Raw genomic sequence first — 16,714 nt, forward strand, 5'->3', positions numbered from 1 at the left:
TTTTATGAGAAACGTAATAAAAAAAATTATAGTTTTAATAATAAAATAAATAAAGAAAGAAACACATATTTTATAAGCAAGTATAGAAAATAATAGCAAATAACATAAAAACAGGCCATTTTTTATCAAAGACCAGTATGCAATAATGGATAAAATAAAGTATTGAGTTATATATGGTAGCTTCACGATTACAGTGTCAATCAATTCAAGACTTTCCTTTTCCACGCAACATCAAATTAATTAGGAATAACGAAGGATGAACCTGTTTCCTACCTTTTCACAAAGAAGGATCGTAATATTGAAAAATGTACTCTTGATTAGAATGTCTTATTTGAATATTTTTCAAAAAGGGTTGGAAAATGTAAATTTATATAAAAAGAACATATGTGTTTTACAAAAATATCGTATAAATGTTATTAGTCATTACAAAAATGGTTTGAGATCAGTTGGCAGGTAAACCTGCTGTGTCACGACATCACGCCTTCTGTTGTCTTGAATAAAGGTTCAAAGATGTAAGTCTGGTGATCTTACCCCGAACATTTGCCGCAGGTCCGGGTCTCGGAATCGGAACGGTATGTTGGAGACGTGTAACCTTTTGGGTTGCTGTTTCTCCGACGAATCGTTTGGTTGCAGGTGGAGATGCTGGGATCCCTCCGTCTGTACGACATCCTCCTGCTGAGGGAGAAAAAAGGAAGTATATAAGTTCCATTTTCTTGATCATCTCACATTTCACCCAAATTCTTGCCTTGTACAGGAAACAGTAAGGATAATTAAAAGAGAAATTTCCATGTTTCCAAATCAGAACTGTCGGCTCGGCTGATTATTTTCAGGTCAAACTATAAACACAATCAATTATCAACTATTCATTCCCTTTCTTTTTTCCACTTCACGAGGTCTCCTATGATATAGCTATGGTATACTGTATCTTATAAGCACTTCTACAACTAGAAATTCATCAGCAAGGTAAAGGGTGAAAGGTTAAATAATTACAGGAGGGAGTATGTTGCAATTTCATCCGTTCGAGCATTGGTGTACGAGCCCAAGGATTTTGCTGAAGACAGATGTATTGGCTACTTTCTCTGGCTACCGTCCATCTCAACCTCATTCAGAAATCCAGGTGAGAGGTCAATCCCAAGAATGTGAGTGCATAGTAGAATGTAGAAAGCCGATGAGCTGCTGTGCCAATTTGCGAGGCATAGGAAGATCCTCCGTCATTTCAGGTTATGTTGATTCTAAACTCAACTTGAACGACCTTTTGTTCTACAGCCTATTAAACATTGTCTTTGGAAACCTGCATGGCTGCTGTTCTTTGAACGCATGTTTTGATAATAATATGATAAAAAAATATAGAAAAAATGTATGATTAATGGGACTATATATACTGTAAATGGAAAAAAAAGATATTCAATAATAATAACTTAATTAACTTTATATATCTCATTTTTACACGTTGTATTGTTGTTTATGTAGTTATTTTCACATGGTAAAATAACAAGTGTAAAACACTAAAAAGCAATTATTATTATTTTTGAAAAAAACTGAATAAAAAAAATTGAGTTAGTTAAAAAGCTTGTTTTGCGTTTTAATACATAAAGGCTTCTCTGGACCACTCGAAGAAAAAGGTCAGTTGATGAAACATCAGAGATTTATAACATAACTATTAAAGGCTCCAAAAGTAAAGGTTAATATTTTAAAATGTATTTTACAATAAAATTATGACCGGGCAAATGTTTTAGGTGAAAGTTCCTACAAAAAAAAGGTAAAAAAAAACAGAAGCCTCATCAAATCTTCCCCAAAACTAAACCAACAGTATCCTGGACGAAAACGATTTGTATTTTGAATCACTGTATTGATCCTTTTGGCAGGAAATCCAGTAGTCAAACAGCCGTATAGCACGCAAAGAAAGGAAATGTGTATTTAAATGTTAGTAAAAGGAAGTAAAATTCAGTGTTATAGTAACAGTAAGCTTTGAACTGATTTGCAAAAAAATGTATTTGCAAAATTTTACGCAGAACAAACAACATGATACAATTACACCTCAAGTTTAGAATCAAATCTAGATGCAGATTTCCTCCCCTTTCATTTTTAATACTTCTGAGACTAACATTTTCTCTGGTGACACATTTGTATAATGAACTGCGGTTTTCCTGCCCAGCCAATGATTATCTGAAGATGCAGCTACAGCGAGAACAAAAACACGATGAAAAGAGCAAAGAGAGCTGGCGAAGAAGACAAATCCCCTCCCTGATGTGTTTGTCTGATCTTGAGATGCCAGCGCCCGGCCCAGTTTCAAATACTCCTGCTGAGTTGTTTGCAGTCGGCAGCAGCGTAAAAAACAAACGAGGGTGTGAGAGAGTGGGAAAGATTTTGGACCAACATGAAAAAAGAAGAAGGGAGGAGAGAGAAAGAATGACAGCGTAAGAGATTGAGATGGAGCGATGATGTCAGCTAAACCGGCTCGATCAATGAGGGAGAAGTGCTGAAGGTAGCAGCATTCGGCGGGAGAGGAGAGGAGGAAGGGATGGAGGGAGAGGAGAGGTAGGAGGGTAAAGGATAGAACGAGGGGAAGAGGGAGGAAGCGCGAGAGATGGGAGTGGGCGGGAGAGTTCAGAGATGCAGGCAAGCTAAGTGCTGATTGAAGAGAGAACAGTAAAAAGGGAAAGACGGGCAAGTGAGGATAATGGCATTACATCACAACACACACATGCACTCGCACAAACACACACTCACAGACAAACACACAAAAGCTGAATCAGCAAAGAACAGCGGTTAACTGAATGGAAGAAAGCAATAATAGGCTTTTTTTTTTCATCTATTGTGTGTGCATGTGTGTGTCAGTTAAATTCCATCACTTACGAACAGTTTAGATAATGGAATTAAACACCCTTGTTATATTTTTGCTTTTGCTAAAAGCCTAGATGTTAAAGTCTAAAGATCTTTGCAGTTAAGAATGACAGCTACAGTCCATCAATAATACAATGAAAGACAAAAATATAGTTAAGCCAGTTGGTGAAGGCCTCAACAAAATCTTCCTATATCTCTCGTCTTATTTTAATGCATCAAACTTTGTTCGGCCTGAAAAACAACCTGATTAATCGACCACTCACAACACTTCCAGGAACATTTGCTCGTTCATACCGTGGAATCCCCCGAAGCGTTGTTGAATCCGACATGTGCTTCACCATCGATACGACTATGTTTGGACTTCCCACATCATCATAATGGACGTCCATTCCTGTCAAACGCTTTAACTCACGCCTCCCACGGTCTTTCACTCGAGAGCTGCTCTTACTCCCCGTTCGTCTCCTGCTTTTCTTAATTGCGTGTTAGTTGATCCGTGCGTGTCCGAGCCGAGCGGCGGAGGTGGGCAGTAATTAAAAAGACGTGGAGTCCGGGGGTCAGTCGCACAAGTTGCGTTTGGGATTCTCCACACGGAGGGTTTCGAGATGTGAGGTTTGGTTTCAAGGTCCAGACGATGATTTATCTATTGGATCCAGATGCTGCCAATATAAGAACCAGCTAATTGATATTAATAACCCATGACTTGATTCATTGAAAATCGCTATATATTTTTGTCGAGCCTTTGCTCATCCATGTTTTATGTAGTTTGTGTCTCTTTCTTGCGTTTCTAAACAGGTGACCGGCCAACAAATTACCAAATTTCAATGTCAAAAATGGAAATAAATAGTTTACAATTGTATTCTTTTGGACCTTTAAACCAAGCGCTTCCTTAAGTGTTTGACTTGTCCGCAGGAGAAAAATATATCCAGAGAAACCCAAGCATATTTTTATATTTTGCACTATAATTATCAAGTGCAACCTTAAAGCCCCAATATGCAATATTAAAAAACATTACAAATTGGGGCTCCCCCTAGTGTGGGAATAGTGTTCTGACTTCTTATTTTAGCTTTTCCAGAATGTCTGTGTGTTACAAAAACGAGATAACGGCTCTTGTTTCCGGTTTTATCTCCTTGGTTTCTCAATACTTCATTTGAAAACCCTGTTGTAAAGCAGTTTGGTGGTCACATGACAACCACAGACTCTCCACGTGGGTTAATATTATCACTTATTGGTGCTTTAGGGACTTATTTCTGTAACCTTTACAAGACCGTAACAGGAACAAAGTGGTTGACTCATTGTATTGATCTGAAGCTGGAATATTGCAGAATTTTGGACAATATTGTGGAAAGATAAAATGGAAAATGTTCCATATTAAATGTTTGAACACATATCAACTGCATCAGCGAATGCTTCTGACATCGTGTGCATTAGTGGTTCACCAAAATTGTGCCATTAGATGATACACTCTTTTAAATACTTTAATCCAAAGATCAATACCCATCAATCAAACTACTTATACTTACTTATTTATTGACAGTGAATATCTGGACCTTGTTAGAACTTCTTTTAAAAGACAGAATATACAGTAAAGTCTTTGACCAAGGGCGTCAAGCCGCTTAGCAAAACAAGGAGACGTCACTAGCAATATTCTAAGGGCACGAGAAATTCTTGAATAAATCACACAGATAAAAAGTTTAGATCCCTCCTTAACTCAAAACTTTGCACGGAGCAGCTTTAGAAAGCACCGGACAAAGAGCCGAAATCCATGGCTACATTCGGTCGCCATGGCGCCACCATGCATGGCTTGTGAGCACTCGGGAGGAAGGAGAAATAATTACATAAACATTATCATACACAAGCAGCGAGCGCCTTGTCTTCTGTCACCAGGGAAACAGTGAGAGTTGCACTGTGGTTTGTATATGTGCTTCTCTGCCAGGTGTGTGTTGACAGAAAACTTTTAAACTAAGCACACAAATCATTATTGGCTGTAAAAGAGTATATCTCTACTTTTTTACATATTCTTTTAGTTGTTTTTTTGTGTAATATCTGACAGTTAAATGAGGCAACACATTATAAAATGGTGTTAAAACAAAGCAAACTAGCCTCTTCTCTGGAAAGCAATATAGGAGGCAGGCAACAAGGGAATGCAGACTTTTTTTTTAGTGCTAAACAATGTGATCAGAGAAGTGAAGTGAATGTACTTTGTACTCATGCATTATTACAATTTTTTACAGACAGATTTTTTATCTGGAGTTAATGTGCTATGAATGAACTACTACTGATATAATGGTTATCCAAGGATTGATTCTAGTCTTTAACATGTGGTATTTTGTATCATATGTTTAACTGAATATTTGTATATATTCACAGTCATTGGCCTAACTGTAAGATCACATTTCCACGATTTCTATGACTGTGTATCGGCTTCAAAACGGAGACAAGAGTAGAGTAACATCCCAGATACTGCGTCAATTTGATATACAGTCTATTCTATATAGTCTGGTACCACCTTCCAATGTAATACAAGGAAGCTTTACGTATAGAAATAAAAAACTTAACTTAATTAAAGCTCTTTAAAGCCACATATTTGGCTAACAAATAACAAAAATATTCAAGTAAAGAAAAAGGACTTTAAAGATCACTGGACTGGAAGAACTGATCGTAGGAGCTAATACACGATTAATGACAAGCCATTAGAAACTCTATAACTTGCTGAGATAATAAAGTGAATACAGTAACAACAGAAACATCAATGAACTGTGTAGTGTTTTGTTTTTGTTGTAATAAAAAAATGGGAAACGTATTAAAAAGATTATTAAAACTATATAATCTTTTACAATTACAGCAGATTGTATTAAACTAATGTCATCAGAAAGATGTGTTTGAAATAATCAAATAAATAAATTACCAGCAAATATGAACTACATTCCTTTTGAGCAAAAATGGCTTTTCTAACGTCTACATTGTCACAATATAACATTAATTAAAAGTTCTCCTTCATACATTGCTTTAAAACCCTCACTACATGACTCATTTATTTCAGTTTGGAAAACCCCATTAAGTTTATTACATTTAAATATTAAATATTTAAATGTTTTATCGTTATTTTAAATACCTCAGAAGAGGGTTTTTATTATTAATTTAACGATGGAAACATCACCTGTATCTCCTCATTGTGTGTAACAAACACAGTGTGCGGCCGCTGGTGCTTTTGTGTGGCATCAAAAGTCGAGGAAAAAAAAAAAGGATGTAATCTTTATTTTGGTGCTTCATGAATCACAACCAAAACTAATCAAAACAACAAAGACTTCTGACACACACACACACGTGCACGCCCGCACACACACTCCAACTGCCGCAAACAACAACACTTAATTACACACTCAATTAGATCCCAGCTGCGTCTTTACTATCTCGCCAACACATGTGCGTACGTGTGTGTCTGTCCGGGCTTGTGTGGAAGCAGGACTTGCTGAGCTCAGCAGCGTGTCTGTGAACTACCTCCACAGGCTTATAATGGAATCAGATGGGAGCATCAGCAGACAGGTAGATTACACGCTGCTACAGAGCCGACGCTCGGCAGGGATTAGACCCAACACACACACACACACACACACACACACACACACACACACACACACACACACACACACACACACACACACACACAAGCTCGCACACATGACTAGACATCCGTGGACGACCAGATGTGTGTTTTAATGGAAACGTTTACGTTAAGAATAAAGTTGCGCCGGCGCTAATGGAAGGAGGCTGAGAGGTTGTCATGGAAACCTGCTTAAAAAATAACTAGTTTGCCACCAGGCCGACCATCCGGGGTGTGGGTAAAATAAAGGTGTTCTCGTTTTTTCAGCTTTTATTGGGATAAAACAGCATTTTTTAACCGGATTTTCTACTCTATACTGATGCCAGTACCAGCCAATTAGATCAAGTTTAAAGCTATTTTTATACTAGCTTTATTAAACAGTAGCACTGCTAATGCTACCCTAACTCAAAAAGCTATGTAAGATACATTTCCCTTAGAATTATTGTAGCTAACATAGCAAGTAGATAAGTTAGCAAATTCACCATTTAATTAATTAGGTCACGGCACAAAGTAATTGATAACAAAAATAAAGTACCGTGAATATTAAAATAACTAAGTAATGGTGACATTTATACAGTAGCTAACCACCAAATAATTTGTGGTGGGAAGTCACTTGCTTGTGACCTTGGCTCCAAAGGGATTTAATCCTCTGTCTGTGATGTCCCTTAAAGTAATAGTGTCTTTGTAATAGCTAAAAATGTAAACCGTATAGGGTGGAATGTAAAACTTTATAATACTTTAGGTGATTGTTATTATGAAATTATTGAGAATTTAGTCACAACATGTATAATTTAAAAGGGGGCCAATTCTGGACAATGGTTGAAGTGTAGTTCCTAAGAAGGACATTCAAATATTTATTATTATTCAATTAAAAACTCCTGATGTAACAGTTTTGATACCTTTGAATACAATTTAACACATTTTTGCTGATGAAATTGACCAGTTCTCGACTGTAATGCTATTAAAATCACTTAATTTTGAGGCTTTAATAAAGTATCCATGTGTATGTCATCATCATAAAATGCAGCTTTACGGTCATGAACTGCAATAAGTAACTAAAACAACGTATGGCTTGGTAATAAATAAGAATTTGCTTGTGCACTTGTGACAAGCTTCTGTTGATAAAAGTGTCGTCATATTGCGCAGGTTTGACCCGCATTTTTTTTTTTTTTGACAACAATCAATGCAGTAAATGTCTGTTCCGACGCCGAGAGAACCGGCGCCTCCTCCCTTCCCCTGCAGTAACTGCGGCTCCTGACACTAACAGTTACAGCCCGTGACAAACTCTCCACAGCGACTGTAAAACACTCCCAGTAATGCTGAGTGTGGACTCCACCGTCACTCCACGCACACTCCCGTGCCGTCCCAGCATGCTCTGCTCTTATTGGCCTTGACAGTTTGAAGGCTCCTCACCTGCAGACGAGTGGAGGTGCAGTTAACTAAGGACTGGGCAGTGCTGAAGTGTGTTCAAGTGTGTGTGTGTAATGGAATATGAATCCTATTCATTTGTCCTGGACTACCTGCTGTGTCAGTGAGTTACACGCGCATTTCGCACACACCGGCTTGATCTTATAGCGAAGGCCCCAGAGAGCTACGCATCCTTTTAAGTGAAAGCTATCTGTTCTCCTTCTCTACATTTGCATATCTTCTGGGTCTCATTTGCTTTCCTGCGTCATGCGTTTTCTCAGATTTTTAGAGACGTTATTGGGAGAGTTGGGTACTTTTAACTTCTTAAGTTTGAGGTTTCATGTTGTGTGAAGTGCGGCGTCAAAGGAACTTCAGAGAGACAGTCCTAGAGTCAACAAGAGAGGTTTCACACGCTCCCCGCACGCCTCGCAGCGCACCACCCACCACTACAAAAGCATTTGGGCTGAGCTGAGAGCTGTGAGTGAACCCTCTGTCTCCGCCATCTCAGACTCTGGCGGTCTTCAAAGGCGAGAGACACGCGAGGGATCGCTGGTTAAACATACATAAATTAATCGGGTGATTGTAAATATTCTATTCACTTCAAGCATCACCTTGCGTCACTTTTTTTTATTATTTTTTTTACACGAAACAAGAGATGAGAATTTACTGAACTAGAAACTTAACATATGTTTTTTGGAGGCCCTCTGGCAATTTGGCCTGACAGAATTAATTCATGCCTCAGACTGATGCTTTTCAAAGCTCAACATCAATATGAAATGACCTATTTAGGAGAGTCTGTGTTTTGATATGAGTTGAGAGTGTTGGGGTGGCCTCTCTGGAGATTCATCAGAGTGTGGTGGTAAAGTGGGAGATGGTTTGAAGGAGATGGTGTTGGAGGAAGACACTGACAAGTGTAACGTCAGTAAGGCTAGTACCAGGAAGGAATGAAACACCATTAACGTTGTTGAACACCTCAGACTGGGGCATATCCAGACGAGATGAGTTGCATGATATGGGTTAGGGTTAGGGTTAGGGTTAGGGTTAGGGTTAGGGTTAGGGTTAGGGTTAGGGTTAGGGTTAGGGTTAGGGTTAGGGTTAGGGTTAGGGTTGGGTTTAGGGTTAGGGTTAGGGTTAGGGATTGGGTTAGGGTTAGGTTTAGGGTTAGGGTTAGGGTTAGGATTAGGGTTAGGGTTAGGGTTAGGATTAGGGTTAGGGTTAGGGTTAGGGTTAGGGTTAGGGTTAGGGCAGTGAGTCAGGTCTTACCATAAAGCAGTATAAGAAAAATGTATTGTATTAGAAAACAAAATCATTGGATAAAATGTGGAGTGCTGGGAAATTACATATAATCTAATACAAGTACTAATACTATCGTGAAACTAAAAATACTACTTTGGGTCTTCTGACTTTTTGAATACATTCAGATTTTGCCTTACACACCTTTAATGCTGGAAACTCATTTGCTCCTTCTCTGGGACCATTGATTTGATCACTAGATGAATCTGTCTCCTCAAATGATTCATGAAAAGAGTATTTGTTTAAACTATAATTTAATTTACTCTCTTTCAGCCATGTCTTCTCGTGCCCACTTATCACCTCATTAGAAAAGCCTGCTGTCCAATATTAGTCAGCAACTGATTTATAATGACATAGTAGGTTGCATTTACTCTCCATTGGCTGTTTTAATGTTTTAATCATCAGTCTGCGGGTGCTCTGACAGATCTCATCACCGCTGGAAACTTTTCCGTTGGCCTTAAATCAACTTGAACGCATCGTACTGGGGGGACTCACTGTGACTGTGTTGGCTGTGAGGGCGGGCGTATTGCTGTCATTTCCCGGTTGTTCGCTCTGCGTGTGCGTCGGCGTGTACAGCGCCAGGGCGTGCTCGGCCACTGTGGTGGCGCCTGTGAAGTCGGTCGGCGGGTGAGCGTGGGGCGTGGCGTACTCGGCGGGGATCCCATTCTGTGGTGGAGGAGGGTACTGCGCCGGCGGGAAGGGCTGGGCCATGGCTTCGGGGGGAGCTGGGGCTTCTTGGTTACCCTGTAAGTAGAAAAAGTACGATGAGCATGGATGAGACTTTCAGATCATACTAATGAAAGCACATGGATTTTAGAAGACTTTTGCTGACGTCCATGATCGCCTTAGATCACAAAGTTTACAGCTTGCAGTGAATGTAGCCCTTATTACAAAGATAATGAACACAGAGCAGAACCACTGACAAAAAAAAACAACCTTTATTTTAATTATTGGAACGTGTGTAATAATAATACGACGTTCAAAGAGGTCATAGTTTTTGTCAGTACATGTGAAAGTATGTTGTTGCATTCTTTTCTCCGATGTAATCATTTTTTTTAACAACATTGCTGTGCTTTTCTTTAATTATTACTATTACTATGTATTCTTTTACTTTGATGTCTGTGATATTTATCCATTTTCCCTTAACTTCCTCAAAATGTATTATCTTTTTCAAGTAATTTAGTTGAAAAAATGCATTATTTGTTGCACATTTGCTCAACATTATTGTGTATATTATTTTCTTGATTATCTGATAACATTGTAACCCCTTTTCTCATATTCTTTTTTGAACAACAGATTTTCTTTCAGGATTATATTCTGAGAAATATTGTCAAATCATATCAGGAATATGAATATAAATAATACATTTTGTGAAACATCATCTGCAGATAATATATTACGGGATATAAAAAGTCGTTATGCTGGACAGGAGATGATTGGCAGTCGACGGGCTTGAGTTATGTGAAAGCAGATGCAAGCGGAATTAACTATTTGGTGATTAAAATTAACAACCGGTGTTAAAATCCTAACAGTAGCAGAGAAAAGCCTCAGAGATATCACAAGAAATCATCAAACCCTCGGCCAGTCCCTCGGTAATCATTGGAAATACAGCGTGTGGAGACGTGTCTTTTGAGCTGGTGTGTGCAGGATTTATCTCTTACACAGAGATTAAAAAAAAATATTGGCTCTATTTGTATAACAGAAAGTGTGTTTGATCACAGCATCATTCCCATGAAGAAATATGAAACACACACAAGCTAAACGACAAACATGGAGACCAAAAGGAAAGTAGTGCAAACTGCATACGAGATGAGCGAGATCAATTAACTGACAGGCCTTTGATGGCATGCTCGGTTTGAAGTGCATGTTTCTAATTCGACTTGGCATTTCACTTCTCCACTTTTGCATGTGTCTCTCGGTTGTTTTTTTTTTTCAACCCCTTTCATTTTAAGGTGAAAACCGTTCACTCCCTCTAATCTACATGCCTGTCAGATAATAATTTCCCTCGGCCGATGATGATGAATTCATCTGACATATTAGCGACCCACCTCTCTTACGCACCGCTTCCAAACTTGATGAAAAGTGGCTTAAAAAAAATGTAAAAAAAAAAAAAATCAATCGCGAGCAACTTTTTGAGGAGGGATGAGTCTTTGACCTTAGCCGTTTCCAAAGGTTTTTCTCCGATCAATACGCGTATTGGAGTTGGCTATTCTTATGCATGGAGATTGATGGTGTTGAGCATAACAAAGCCGATGGCTCGCTGACTGTTGCCGCGATGTACCCGGCCAACATCCACGTCCCATCTCCCCAGGCAGAGAAAACGTTATGCTCAATTAAGGGTTTACTTAGGCTCGCTTCACGTAGATGAACAAAATAGATGTGCAGCAGGAAATGACTCACATCACCAATAATGAAACGCGACTCTTGCCGTAGGTTGTCGATTTGATTGCAGGTGTTGTTTTGTGGCCTTGCTAAGGTAGAACCAAAATACATTGATTTACTTATGATGATTGATTTTAGTAATAGATGCGTGTATATGTTGTAAATTTTAATATTACTACTCTACTTTTTACATTACACTATCGTTTATAATACTTGTAATCCTTCTGCCATCATTGTGTTTTACATTCCACTCTTACATTTACAACAAAACTGTAACTTTCTCTATACATCCAAACCTGCACTCGACTATTTTTTGTATCTTTATTTATCTTATCATCTACTGTATTCGTTAGATTCATGTGTCCATTAACTATACCAGATGGTTTTTATCAACCATTTTACAGAAGAATACAACCAACAAAAAAAATGCTTCCAAAGTCTAACACTCCACTTTCGATCCATCTTTACATATTAGCGCTTTTAAACAAATTGAATACCAACTTTGACAATGATCCAATAATCAAACCACCTTTTTTCGCTCACATTTTTACCATGTAAGGATATGGAGATCACTATTCCTTTCATTCCAGGTCATTTTTTACTTTAAATTTGATTTTTTGTTACATCAATTTAACAATTTATACTTTCGATCCTAATTACTTAAATAAAATCACCGACTTTTAGTAATAAACATAGAAAATATCCATTCAGACATACCTTTATATTTAATTTATTAAACCAACTTTCATGCAGACATTTGTTATGGCATTCATCTTTGGCTTTACTGGTTTAATATTAATACTACTCTGGACAACCCATCGTACATCAGATAATACAAGCATTCATCCAATCAATTAAGATCCATTTCATGATCCATAGATGCAGCTTTTATCATCTGGCCAACATTACAAGCATCCATCCATTCTTTATGCATGAACGCAGCAATTCCCAACCCATTACCCCATCTATCCACTCAAATGTCTATCCATATCCAGGTATCTCCGGAGGATTCACCAAACATCCATGCTTTCTAAAGACGTTAGGCATCCGGATTGGTCTTTTTTCCTATTTCTTACATTTTTATTTGATTCTATTTTGTAGATTTGAAATAAAAAAAATACCACATTTACAACTGAATACAGTTGAAGCCAGACTTACAGGTTTAAATGGGGGCTCTCTTTGTTTCTCCTGTGTTATTCTCTTTCTGTTAATCTCTTTTGCAGTCGATTGCGGGGGTGGAACTGTGGCCTGGTGCGAGTTCAGCTTCACTAAAACAAGGAGCCTCATCGATAGGCCTCCCTGCTATGCAGCATCAGTAAAGACCTGCCCTGATATACAGCTCTCACCCGCCAATACACATCCTGGACAAACACGTTGTAAATATAGGCTAATTCACAAATGTGCACCAATGAACCGCGAAGGAAGATTAAAAAAAAAAAACGGAAGATGAGTTTATGGAGCTACATTAGCGTAGAAAATATTTAAGCTTGATAGAGGAAACATATGTGGACACAAACACAGAGGCGATAGTCTTGCTTAGCCAGTGTGTAAGGCGGAAAACACGGAATGGTGACAGAGGGAGAGGGAGAAAGCGTTAGAGACACTGAACTTCCATCATCCATCAAAGTGACTGAGGCGCTGACACACTGAGACATCCCCAGATTCTTGTCGACAAATTGCGCTAGTAAATGATTTCTCCTATCAGCTAAATCATACTATCCATTCCTCTCTCCCTCCATCCCACAATCTATCTCCCTGCATCATCCACTTGTCTCTCCTTCTCTATTCTCCATCTTTCCTTCATTGAGTTTATTTCTCCGTGGCTCAGTGGAGCACCAGCAGCAATGTCTGATAGACTCCGGCTCCACATTAGCGGCACATATGTGGCTGCCGCCTTCACCACACACAGACTTATTTGTGGCAAACCTTTGCAATCAGAACAAAAAAAACAAGAAATTAAATGAATTACCCTAAATTCACTAATACTTGCTGTACCCATAGATACTAATGGGAAAACATTTGGATGGACATGTAGTAAGTGTGTGTATTTGCAAGAATCTGGTGAAATGATACACATCGCTACAGGCAAAATTATACGGTATATTGCAATACTGTAAGAATGGATATTTTTCTAGTGTTATCCGAGTAGTTGACTCCCTAGAACAGTGATTCCCAACCTGTGGTAGGATGGGTGGATGTAATTATATAAAAATTAAAATACACATAAACATTTTTTAAATGTTGAAACTCATTAAGTTTAAAAAGATATGAAACATTTTCAAATACTCCTATACATTGTTTTTCCTTGTAAGTGTGTCTGTGTGTGTGTGTGTGTGTGTGCCTAAGTGTGTATGCGTATGTATGCGTGCAAGTGTGTGTGCGTGCGTTTAATACTGAAGGTGTTGCAACATGTTACAGATGCTGTGTTAGTGACTGTGGAGCTTCTGATATGTTTCTCCTTTATTGATTTCAGTACTTTATGTTCAATCTTCAATAAAAAAAAGTGCTCTGAGAACGCATTATAACGCCTTCATATTTATGGGGTCAGAGGTCAGACTTAAAAGTGGACCCTGAGTTGGAAAAGGTTGGGGACCACTGCCCTAGAATTTAGAGACCCCATGGGGCTTGACAAAGTTGTAACTGCTTTCATTTGTTTTGAAACCAAATATGACCAAACATCGGCTTTTAAAGCTGCTGGAGTCAACTGTATCATCACGTCCTCAGTCATCTCACTGGATTTTAGTCTTCCTTTAGCTGCAGAGGACGTCACGACTGCTGCCATCTAGTGGCCCGAAACATAAAAATGAACAAACACAGTGACACAGTGATATAAAAAATAGTAAAGTTAACACACATGTTATATGTGAAATATAAATCATTAAACTGCGATAAAAATAGATTATTTAAAATCCAGACAATGAAAAAATATTAATATTGTTTAAAATATATATTTATATAAAATGTGGAGACAGACGGTTAGACAAACAGCTATACTGGTTAATGCTGGGAAACTCCAAAAAAACTATTAATAGGTTCTATTTTTTTTTTTAAATGTAGATAGCTGGTCTTAAGAATAGTTACTGCATCACAAAATTAGGCTTTCAGGTCAGCCATGTATTTTCAAGGTGTCATTGGCAGGAATAATGAAATGAAACCAATTTTTAATCTTTTTTAAAATTCCTTTAACACATAAAAATGCTCTTCCTCCTTTTAGTGCACTGCATTTTCCTTATTTGGTTGCTCAAAGTGCACGGGGATACGACCTCCGATTCACACAGCCGAGCTGCCATGCATGCAGCTGGAATGCCCACTGGGAGTGACTGGTGGGTTCACTGCCTTGTTCACGGACACTTTGACACACAGATACATGGAGCTGGGGATCAAACTGCCAGCCGAGAGATTAAGTGGACAACCTGTTTTACCTCCCGAGGCCCGGACCCTGGAAGCCTAATTTTAAAATAATTAAGACTAAATGCTCCGTGTGCCTCTGGTGTCGCGGAGAACCCTCCGAACATCTGCAATGACAGGTTAATTTCACCAAAAGCTCCATCCAGTACCTATAATGTCAAAATAAATAAATCTCAACAGGCGTGAAATGTTGCAGTATCTTTAATATCTAAAATGAGACAAGATCAAGGATTTGGTCTGAATAAAAGAGGGGGGGAAGGGAGGGGGCACCACCAGCAGGGAGCAAAATCTTTGTCGGCTAATTTAAAGATGAGAGGCTTTGTGTGTCTACAGCAGAGAAGATTAGACAGAAATATCAGGTTAATTCATTGCAGGGTAATTAAATAGCTCACGCACATCTTCACACAGCAGGTGTGTCTTATATTGATTCCCTTCTCTTCAGCTACTTTCCATAGTAGCCTGGGGCTTCTCTCCACCCCAACTAACCATTAACCAAGCTCTCCGCTGGGCAGAGACGCTTCAGATCTGCCCTCCTTTTCTCCCCCAGCCGCCATGACTTCTCCCCCTCCAGCTACACCACCCTTTGTGTCTGTATATGTGTGCGCAGGGTGTAATACCTTGTAATGATATGAGAGTGAAAGGGGAGTTGGCTGAGATACTGAAACTATCAAAACGAAGCGAATGATATACCCCCTGAACACGCGCAAAGTAAAGCACTGACACATACACTTAAACACAAGCTGTTGGGTGTGTGATCTTGCCAGTGCCACGCCGTCTGGGCCCCTCGCACTCACATCACCCCTGCTTTATTGTTCCTGTTTGACAGAGAAAACTAATGAAGATTGGAGCCAAGAGCCGGTGAGGGCAATCAGCTAGGGAGTTACAAACACACACACACACACACCGCACAGGAAGGATGTAAAGGCATGTCATTGTCAAGATCGAAAAACTACACACACACACAGACACGCGCAATCGTTTAAATGCAGGCTGAGACAATAAGACAACTCAAAATGCAGCTAAAGAGAAATTAAATTAAATGCCCTGGTATTACCGAGTGTTGAAACATGCTTCATCTTTTCGGTACCCAGAGGTTAATAACATGGACAAGAATGTGATTGGCTGTTTGTGGTTACGTCCACAGACCAGGTTCCTTCAAGATTTGTCATTTCATTTTTGTTAAAATGGAATTTGTATCCAAAAAAGGTATGGTTAAGGAAGTGTCGACGTGATGATATTGGTACTGGTGTCGACGAGCCCCAGCTACACACTCACAATATCCATACATGCATTTGTGTGTCTGTTTTGCAGAGACAGAATGCAGTGGTTTGCCCTATGCAGCCTTTCCCCCCCTCCAGACTGTGTAAACATGCCAGAAAGTTGCTGCTTTAGGAGGCAATAAATATTGATGTGCAGCACCGACTTCAGACATAAGAAGAGAGGACAGAGGGGAAGAGAAAGTTGGAGGTGAAGAAAGGCTGGAAGGACATTACAAACATGAAAATACTGCAGGCGTTTTTGCGAGTAAACAAAAGGTAATGTGGGCTTAGCTGGGTTCCACTTTAATTAGGTACAACCAGTTGTCTGTTTAAACAAATGCATTAAGGAGACGTGAGAGGATTAAGAGAAAAGTTGAAAAGGTTAGAGGCTCTTTATTTCTGTTATGATAATTGTTTGCGGGAAGCCAGAAAGGTATCGTGTCCTTCACTGTGTGATATCATCTAATTAGATAAAGTTTTAATGAAGAAGAGAAGAAGAAGTAACAACACTAAAATAATT

General features: G+C 38.9%; 1 protein-coding gene across 4 annotated transcripts in view; it reads right to left on the bottom strand.

Moving 5' to 3' along the window:
- rbfox3a (RNA binding fox-1 homolog 3a) overlaps positions 1-16,714 on the bottom strand; it is a 458,688-nt gene that overhangs the window by 40,358 nt on the left and 401,616 nt on the right. For all 4 annotated transcript variants that reach the window (XM_087794610.1, XM_087794608.1, XM_087794611.1 and 1 more), the window contains 2 exons: positions 9,641-9,889; positions 532-675 (listed from right to left, as the gene is read on the bottom strand). In XM_087794610.1, the coding sequence (XP_087650736.1) occupies positions 532-675; positions 9,641-9,889 (393 nt within the window). The remainder of the gene's footprint in view (positions 1-531; positions 676-9,640; positions 9,890-16,714) is intronic.

Source organism: Callionymus lyra, chromosome 6 (genome assembly GCF_982586985.1).
Source record: "Callionymus lyra chromosome 6, fCalLyr1.hap1.1, whole genome shotgun sequence".
NCBI lineage: Eukaryota > Metazoa > Chordata > Actinopteri > Syngnathiformes > Callionymidae > Callionymus > Callionymus lyra.